General features: G+C 50.0%; 1 protein-coding gene across 1 annotated transcript in view; it reads right to left on the reverse strand.

Annotated features, from left to right (window-relative positions):
* The window catches only part of grip2b (glutamate receptor interacting protein 2b), a gene marked incomplete at both ends in the record, with an annotated part of 156853 nt that overhangs the window by 10707 nt on the left and 136146 nt on the right, over nucleotides 1-10000 (reverse strand). The window contains 4 exons of the mRNA XM_080787516.1: nucleotides 845-908; nucleotides 6547-6627; nucleotides 7047-7192; nucleotides 8797-8983. Of these exons, the coding sequence (XP_080643642.1) occupies nucleotides 845-908; nucleotides 6547-6627; nucleotides 7047-7192; nucleotides 8797-8983 (478 nt within the window). The remainder of the gene's footprint in view (nucleotides 1-844; nucleotides 909-6546; nucleotides 6628-7046; nucleotides 7193-8796; nucleotides 8984-10000) is intronic.

Below are 10000 nucleotides of genomic sequence, written 5' to 3' on the forward strand. Positions count from 1 at the left end.
GTAACTTTGCCCTGTTTTTGAATAATATGTATACAGTAGGCCAAATACATGTATACAGTATATATACATATGTATACATATATATATTACGCATAATTTCGTAAATTAGAAAAATCACACCCGTGTGAAGTGAGGGGCGCTCTTATCATCGTACATCTGCATCATGACGTAAAATAGACACTATGCCTAATTTACTCAGCCACTATGACGTAAAATTCTCCATTCATTGCCAATGGGAATTGAAGAAGTAGAAGATCGGGAGTGGCTTACTGTCGGTATCAGCCGGTAACACGTGGGAGTCTGTCCCCGTTACAATGCGCTAGACCGCTGGGAGATGGATTGCTGAGGTGGATTGCCACACCTACCATCAGCTCCCAGTACTTCCCGCACGACTTGCTGCACCAAACCGTGCTACTCCTATGCTGAGTTGGTGGTCCAAAGGGATCGACCCCATGGACGTGTGGTCCAAAGGGATCGACCCCATGAACGTGTGTTCCAAAGGGATCGACCCCATGGACGTGTGGTCCAAAGGGATCGAACCCATGAACGTGTGGTCCAAAGGCGAGAGCTCTACCGACTGAGCTACCCAGATACAAATGTTTGTGTAGGACAAATAATAGACACAATGCCTATTTGCTCAGACACTATGTCACTATGTCACAATTCTCCATTCATTGTCAATGGGAATTGAATGTTTGTGTAAGACAAAGTTTGTGAACAAGGAGGGGATAGTGCCCCTCAAACATATAGGCCCTTATTTATCAACGCGGTGTACACCCAAAATTGGGTGTACACCCAATTTTGGGTGTACACCGCGTTGATAAATAAGGGCCATAGAATGTACCTGTGAGCCACGCTAGCCTTCTTGATGTCTGAAATGATGAGGGATTCTCCTGATTTCTTACTGTCTGTGGAGGAACATGACACCGTCATCAAGCCACGCCAAAGTGGAGACTGAAGACAGTTCTCTATCGTGTTCGAGACTGGCTCTCCACTACATATTATTCAATATGTACGGGAACTGACCCGACGGGGCAGTGTACATGGATATCTCTTTAAGACACATCCTCTATGGTGGCCCTGCGCAGATGCCAATCAGCGGGCTATTTAAGCCCCATCTGTGCAGAGCCACTTCGATCTTTTGATTTCCACGAGAGCAGACGTTACGTAGGCTATCTCAGCAGTTTGGAAACGCATCCATAAAGACTATATTAGAACAGCTGCGTGGCACAGTCCACTTACCTAGGTAAGAAGAGAGCCGGTCGTCGCGACTCCTCTCAGGGCGCCGCGTAGCTCCATCGAAAAAAAAAACAGCAACAGCAACAAGCTGCAGGCCTAATCCGCTAGACAGTGGAGGAAGCCTCAGCTTGTCCGTGCGTCCGCTCCCTGGCGAAACCCGACCACGTTGGGGGAAACCTTGAGACGGCGTTCGGTCCGTGCGTCCGTTCCCTAGTGAAACCCGACCACGTTGGGGGAAACTAGGAGACGGCGTTCGGTGTGGCCAAAGCCAAGTGCGAAGCCGACCACGTTGGCGGAGCCTTGGTTCCCTGGCTGCAGAAGCGGTGAGACCTCCGGGTCTATCATCGCGGCTGTACACCGCGGCGGCGGCCGGCGGGGTAGAACCCAGAGGAGCTGACCCAGTCGGCGTACTCTGAGGCCATCTACGGTCGTTGTTCGTTGCACCGCGGTCCGGCCGGACCACACGGCAGAAGGGAAACAATAACAAACTCCCATCGGCAGAAGCGCTGGGAGACCCAGAGCGGAACCGACCTCGTCGGCAAACCTCCCGGTTGACCATCGCGGCTGTATAGTAGACAGGGTATACGGCCAGTTCACACGGCAGAGAGGAAAAAACAATAACAAACTCCCGACTTCCGCGTTGACGTCATCACGTCGGCGTTGGGAGGGGGCTCGAGTGAACACACTCTGTCACCCTCACTCGTCGTGTAGGCTGGTTGCCAGGTTGTCTATGATATAAGCGGGTTTATACACACTTATAGATATATAGGCAGATAGTATACTGTGATACATATCTATATACCCATCTACTAAACTGAATAGCTATACATTCATGTATTTATATATATATATATATATAGATAAATTAAATATATATAAATTAAATATATGCAGTTATAATACATGTCTATATACTTAAGTTGTCTGAATAATCAAATAAGTAGATAGATAGATATCTATATATGTATATGAACAATTTGAACATATATATATATATCTATATATAAATTATAACACATAGCTATACATATTGAGGACATAGGGGAAACAGAAACATGGCCACTTCAGTGCACACCTGTTCGGTGTGTGCGGTGAAAATGCCCATGGAGGACGGCCATGACAGGTGCATGTGGTGCTTGGGTCTGAACCATGCACACATGGCCAGGTTGGACCCGGCATCCTGTATAAACTGTTTCATCCTGCCGGCTAGAGTGAGGGAGGCCAGGGCTCGATCATTCTCTCTGGCACCGGTAGAGGATATTTTAGCCCAGCATCAGGCCAAGCGGCTGAAGACTGCCGTCGGGGGCGACCAGCGGCGGAGGCAACCGCCTACAGCCACAGCTTCGTCAGCCCCACCAGCTCCGCTAGCTCCGCCAACCCCAGAGCGTCCGACAGCCATGGTGGTGGCTCCTCCGGCTCTACGGCGCCTTATAACCAGGAAGAGGCGCCCCCTTCGCACTCCTGACGGTGGGGGGGGCTCAGCCCCCTCTTGCCGCCCCCTGGAGCAGACATTGTTCTGGGGGACAATTGGGGCGGACCCCTGGGTGATTTCCACCATGACCCAGGGGTATCGACTGCAGTTCCTGCGTTCGCCCCCACGGACACGGTCTGTTACTGTTACAGTGGTGGCGGACGTGAAACACAGGAAGGCGTTGGCAGCAGAGATCACCACTCTCCTGGTGAAGAGGGCCATCAGAGTGGTGCCGCAGGCCACCCAGCAGGCGGGTTTCTACTCCCGGTACTTCCTCATCCCCAAAAAGGATGGGAGGCTGAGACCAATTTTGGATCTGCGGGGGCTCAACAAGTATTTGAGACCCCTGCGCTGCAGGATGCTGACGGTGCCGAGGGTCCGACAGGCCATCCTACCAGGAGATTGGTTTGCATCAATCGACCTGGAGGATGCATATTTCCAGATTCCGATATGGGAGGGACACAAGCGGTATCTCAGGTTCGCCTTCGACGGCAGGATCTTCGAGTTCTGTGTCCTACCGTTCGGAATTTCACTAGCCCCCCGCACGTTTACGAGGTGCATGGACGCAGTCCTGGGACCTCTGCGGGAGGAGGGCCTTCGCATCCTGAACTATTTGGACGACTGGCTGGTGTGTGCCCGCTCAGAGGGGCAGTGCCACGACAACGTGGCTCGGCTCCTGCAGCATCTGGGTCACCTGGGCCTTCGCCTCAACGAGAAGAAGAGCAAGCTCCAGCCGTCACAGTCCATGGAGTTCCTGGGCATGTGTGTGGATGCCAGGGCGGGGACTTTGTCCCTCACTCCGGTGAGACAGGCCGCCATCAGGGACTGCTTGTCCCAGTTTCGGCTGGGGGCCAGGGTGACCTGGAGACTATGTCTTCGCCTGTTGGGGCTTATGGCGGCCACAGTACACATCGTGCCCCTGGCACTCCTGAATATGCGGCCAGTACAGCGTTGTCTGCTCAGTCTGGGCCTTTGCCCTCAGAGAGACCTGCAGGCCATAGTACTGGTGACACGCAGGCTGCGAGTGGCCCTCCGTTGGTGGGAACAGCCGGCCACTCTGACGAAGGGCAATGCGCTGGGTCCGGTACTGCGTCGTCAGTTGGTTTCCTCCGACGCCTCGCTGACAGGCTGGGGAGCAGTCCACAACGGCAACGGCGTCAGTGGTCGGTGGCAGGCGCCTTGGTCGTCCCAGCACATCAACCTCCTGGAATTGCGGGCAATCTATCTAGCGCTTCGCCGCTTCCAGACAGAATTAAGGGGCCGCCATGTCCTGGTGAGAACGGACAGCACAGCAGCGGCGGCTTATGTCAACAGGCAGGGCGGCTTGGGCTCCCCTCGCCTCTGCAGTCTAGCCCGGACGATATGGGAATGGGCACACCCGCGGCTCAGGTCCCTGAGGGCGATGTATGTGCCGGGCCAGGAGAATGTGGCTGCAGATCAGCTCTCCCGAGAGGGACCCCCCCGTGGGGAATGGAGACTACAGCCGCAGGTGGTGCACGAGATCTGGAATCAATTCGGCACCGCCGTGGTCGACCTTTTCGCCTCCAGGGAGTCGACGCATTGTCCCCTCTTCTTTTCCGTGGCGAGGGACGACCCTCCCCTGGGCACAGACGCGATGGCACATCAGTGGCCGAAAGGTCTCCTTTACGCCTTCCCTCCCTTCGTCCTCCTACATCCGCTCCTCCAGAGGGTTCAGGCGGAGGAGGTGAGCCTCATCCTGGTGGCCCCCAATTGGCCCCACATGTTCTGGTTTTCAGCAATTGCTCCCCTCCTTCAAGGCCGGCCCTGGGAGCTCCCGGTGCGTCGGGACCTCCTGTCTCAAGCCCACGGGTCGCATTTTCATCCCTTTCCCCAGGGACTCAAGCTCTGGGCCTGGCCCCTGAGAGGGCCGAGTTCCTAGCCATGGGGTTGCCTCCATCGGCAGTTGGGACTCTGCAGGAAGCCCGGGCTCCATCTACAAGAAGGGCGTACGCTTTGTGGCGAGGCGTGACCTTGTCCGAGATTTGCACAACAGCATCTTGGTCGACGCCCCCCACATTCACAAGGTTCTACTGCGTGAACGTGGCAGCCAGCACCCAGTTCACAGGGCATGCACTGGGCTCCAGGCAGTAGCTTTGGACTGGCCTTAGCGTCTATGAGTTGGTTGACTGGCCTCAGTGTCTGTCAAGGCCAGCTGGGCCTAGGTGGCGGCTCGCACCTAGGTCACGAGTTTGTTGACTGGCCACAGCGTCTGGCTGGGCCAGCTTGGCCTAGGTTACGTCTTGCACCTAGGCCACGAGTTGTTGACTGGCCTCAGTGTCTGGGGGCCAGCTGGGCCTAGGTTGCGTCTTGCACCTAGGCCACGAGTTTGTTGACTGGCCTCAGGGTCTGGGGGCCAGCTGGGCCTAGGTGGCGGCTCGCACCTAGGCCACGAGTTTGTTGACTGGCCTCAGTGTCTGGGGGCCAGCTGGGCCTAGGTTGCGTCTTGCACCTAGGCCACGAGTTTTATTGACTGGCCACAGCGTCTGGCTGGGCCAGCTGGGCCTAGGTTGCGTCTTGCACCTAGGCCACGAGCATCATATTCTTATCCAAGGGTTTTGGAGCACATTGGTGAGCTGGCGCCAGGGATGGCTACGGCCTGGGCACTCACCACTTATAGGCTCTGATTGAATTCAGGGTAAACTGCTTCGGGCTGCCGCGGGGGCAGCTGGTCTGCTTATTTCCTCGCGGTGTGTCTTAGAGAGTTCCCGTACATATTGAATAATATGTAGTGGAGAGCCAGTCTCGAACACGATAGAGAACGGAGGGTTACACTCTCTGTAACCCAGGTTCTCTGAGTGGAGAGACTGGCTCTCCACAAAAGAGCCGCTCCGAAATTCGTGTCAATCAAGTTAATCGAAGTGGCTCTGCACAGATGGGGCTTAAATAGCCCGCTGATTGGCATCTGCGCAGGGCCACCATAGAGGATGTGTCTTAAAGAGATATCCATGTACACTGCCCCGTCGGGTCAGTTCCCGTACATATTGAATAATATGTAGTGGAGAGCCAGTCTCTCCACTCAGAGAACCTGGGTTACAGAGAGTGTAACCCTCCGTTATATATAGACAGCATTTATATTGCGCTTTTATCCAAAGTGCTTTACATTGAAATGTACTTCACATTCACCCATTCACCAGCCTGCTCATTGGGTAACCTAAGATCTAAACTCTCGTAGATGTATTTCTCTACGAGAGTTTAAGTGCTCTCACCCCTGTGGCCTGTGTACACTGCAGACACACCATTTCAGAATTAGCAACTCCGAACATGTACAAATGCAAAATATAAGGAGCCACAAATGATAGAGAGGTGGCAGGATTTTAGTCCGTAGTAGTCAATAAAGAAGTGTTTTAGTGGCCAAATGCCATTTCCCCCTCCTCGTTTACTTCCTGTTTATGTTGAGCGTGATTCCGGACGGGCTCTCGTAGAGAAATACATGTATGAGAGTCTTAGGCTACTCATTGGGAACAGTTAGTGGTTCAGTGTCTTGCTCAAGGATACTTTGATGCTTAGCCAGGAGGAGCCGGGAATCAATCCTGGAACCTTGAGATTCCATAGACGGCCACTCTACCTCCTGAGCCACTGTTATTGCCCCAGTTATTGACATAATGTGACTGTACGAGACACTAGTGAATAGTGATTGCACTTCAAGTTCTACAACAATACCAGTCTGCATGGACCTGATTGACCAGCAGATGGCACCATTGCACCATGCTACATTAACACAACACAACCAGTGGTCGAAAGTACCACTAATAGTGAGTCAAAGTAAGCATGTCTTAGTCTTACCACTAATAGTGAGTAAAGTAAGCATGTCTTACCACTAATAGTGAGTCCCAGCTCCACTCCTCTCTTCTTGGGAAGTTTGACATGGAAGGTCCCACTACTGGGAACCACTGACTCTAACACACACACAAATGCCAGTGCGCGCCACACACACACACACACACACACACACACACACACACACACACACACACACACACACACACACACACACACACACACACACACACACACACACACACACACGTATTATCACGTTTTTGATTCTTCTTTTTTTGTTAATAAAAAAAGTGTTCCAAAAATAAACAAAAGAGCCCGGCGGTAACGGTTTGAATGGATATGAAGCATCAACTGATGACGAGAAAACGCTAATGTTACCACCACCAAATTGAGACGATTACCAATGTTATTTTCCGAGTGAAGAGAAGAGAAGAGAAGAGAAGAGAAGAGAAGAGAAGAGAAGAGAAGAGAAGAGAAGAGAAGAGAAGAGAAGAGAAGAGAAGAGAAGAGAAGAGAAGAGAAGAGAAGAACCAACCTGCCACATCAAACTCTATCTCCAGTGTGACCTTATTGGTCAGAGCTGCATCTCGGAGCAGCTGATTGGCTTCCTCCAGTGTTCCATCCTCCGTAGCGATTCCGTTGATTGACAGGAGGCGGTCCCCCACCTGCAACAGGCCACACCTACAGGAAGTGTAACCACGGAGATGTCAGACGGTGATAGTGTTCTACATAGATATAAAAACGTGGGGCGGCCCGATTCCGACGAGCCGCCCAGCATCCGAAGCGGTTGAGAAATGACAGAGTTACCGTGTGGGGGTCCCTCTACTGTACCCTCTACTGTACTGTACTGTACTGTACTGGCACACCCGAAATCACTGTACAGTTAATATGTGCGTGTATGTTTGTGTGTGTTAGGTTGTTGTTGCTGTTTTCGTGCTCAGACGCACCCAGCCACCAACCCACCCACACACACACATAGCTCTGTAAGGGAGTGGTTGCAACACTCAAAAATATAGACTCATTGGTCATTGGAGTTGGAGTCCAATTTGAGTGACAGTTGGGGACTTGGTGCAAACGCTCAACCCAAAACATGATTTATGATTCTGTGCCTATCGGTACATAACTCGTACGTGCATGGTTGTTGGAAAATAATGGCAACAGCTAGATTCAATACCAGAAAGTCGAGAGTCTAATGACTAGCGAGCCAGGTGCTAAAGCAGGGGTTTGAGCTGTATTAGGTTTTTCGTTCTTGCATTCAGCCAATTGAATGTAGACAGGGTGGAGCTTGGTCGAATCTAGTTGTAGACCAATATCATGCATGTCAGAACTAAATGGTCAAGCTAGAAAAGCTTTTCTGAGCGTGTCCCTTTGTGTGTGTGTGTGTGTGTGTGTCTGTATGTGTGTGTATGTGTCCGTGTCCTTTTGTGTGTGTGTGTGTGTGTGTGTGTGTGTGTGTGTGTGTGTGTGTGTGTGTGTGTGTGTGTGTGCGTGTGCGTGTGCGTGTGCGTGTGGGCGTGTGTGTGTGTGTGTGCGCACACCTGCACGCACCCACCCACGCACGCACGCACGCACGCAAGCACGCACGCACACACATACAGCAATGGATAGATGCTAACTGATTTGAGTGCATAGCGTTTCTCTGCACCCTTTCCCTTCAGGTCATGTTGTCCCTTCTATTATCGCCCACACTAACAACCACACTAATTACACACAGCTTCCAGTTAGGAAGCCATAAAACTGCTTCCTCCATGTCCAGTAGAGAGAATAATTTGAACATTATTACAGCCCACAGCGATATTTTTACACCAGCTCACCATCTTTGTTTGTTTGTGTGTTTGTTTAGTAGGCAATTATTTTTTACACCCCTTTCTCCCCAATTTATGCCAATTAATTCCGGAGGACACAACAGGCGCTGCTGTATAGTGTCCTTCTGACCTATTCAACATTCCCAGCTGGCGCCTGCCAGTCCGTACTGCCCTACAAAACCAAAGTATATATGTTTTTGGACATACCGACTTATTTGTATATCTCAAAGGTCAAATTAGTCTTTGTGATTTTGGGGGGAAAAACAATTACCTCAAGAACAGATATACAATATAGTGGTCCAATTATTGGTAACATTTGTATACTCTGAGTCATGAGGGTCCTTGAAATTAAAACGTTAACTGGAACAGAGCCTTAATAGCCATTAATATCACTGGTAACACCTGTGAAGGAAGTAAGGAAGGTGTGTGTGTGTGTGTGTGTGTGTGTGTGTGTGTGTGTGTGTGTGTGTTACATGTCACCTCTCAGCAGGGCTGTCCGGTTCGATGAAGCGGATGAGGGGAGGAGCCGACAGCGTCTCCGTGGCAAAGATGCCCCCCTGAAGCTGCACCCCAAAACCATTCAGAGGGTCTCCTTCCAGGACCACCTCACTGGTCTCCACATGGACCACCTGGCCCCCGGCACCCAATGAACTGCTAGATAATGACACTGTGAGAGAGAGAGAGAGAGAGAGAGAGAGAGAGAGAGAGAGAGGACACTATAAGTAAAGCACATTTCAACCATTCAATTACATTTTACTAACAACAATTAAGAAGTCTACGCAATTAGAGAATGTAGATTTTATTTTTCCTATTATCACTCCTATATAGACATGTGGTATAGCCTACCACATCAATACAGCATGGAATTTTGGACAACATCATTCTTATTCAGAAACAACAAAATATTCTAAGATACATTTTGGGTCTGAGAAGCTAAATGTCATCAAATGGTGGTCCTTAAAGGCTGAATAAATAGGGCTTGGCCCCATGCACCCTACAGTAGCTGGCCATGTGAAACAAGCACTCCCATACGGAAACAATATTACGCTTCGTGTAATAATTATTGCATTATAAGTTGCATTATAGCAACTTATAATGCAACTTTACATCTAATAGAAGTTCAGTGGAGTAGTCTGGGTTGTTAGAAAGTGAAAACTGCTCAGTCACAAATGTGTGACAGTTTGAAAGAGAAGTTAATTCATCTTCATAACAAACTGCTTAGTCGATTTTATTTTATTCTGCAGGTGAGTTGCCTAATTATCCTAAGCATTAAAGGGATTCATAATCTTAAGTTGTATGAAATACTTGCCATTAATATAGTGGTTGCAACTGTATTAATTGATTGCCCGAATCCCGTGGTGGGAGTTCTGCTCTGGTTTTAGTGAATATGAAGTAGTTCCAGTCATTTTGTGGGGGGCACTGGGGCCACGCATTAAATATAAATTAATACACAAAACTAGCTTCATTTGTATTGTTGACCTATTTCTAAAATATAGCACAACTTTCGTTGAACTTTGACCCTCAACCCCTCTATCACTGGAACAAATGTTGCACTATTAGGTAGAAATAGGTCAACAATACGGTAACAATACGGTAACACGGTAACAATACGGTAACAATACGGTCAACATACGCTGGCTTTGTGAATGAATTTACTTGAATTTGAATGTGAATGAATTTACTT

The sequence above is a fragment of the Protomyctophum bolini genome (genome assembly GCF_963924005.1).
Source record: "Protomyctophum bolini genome assembly, chromosome: 2".
Lineage (NCBI taxonomy): Eukaryota > Metazoa > Chordata > Actinopteri > Myctophiformes > Myctophidae > Protomyctophum > Protomyctophum bolini.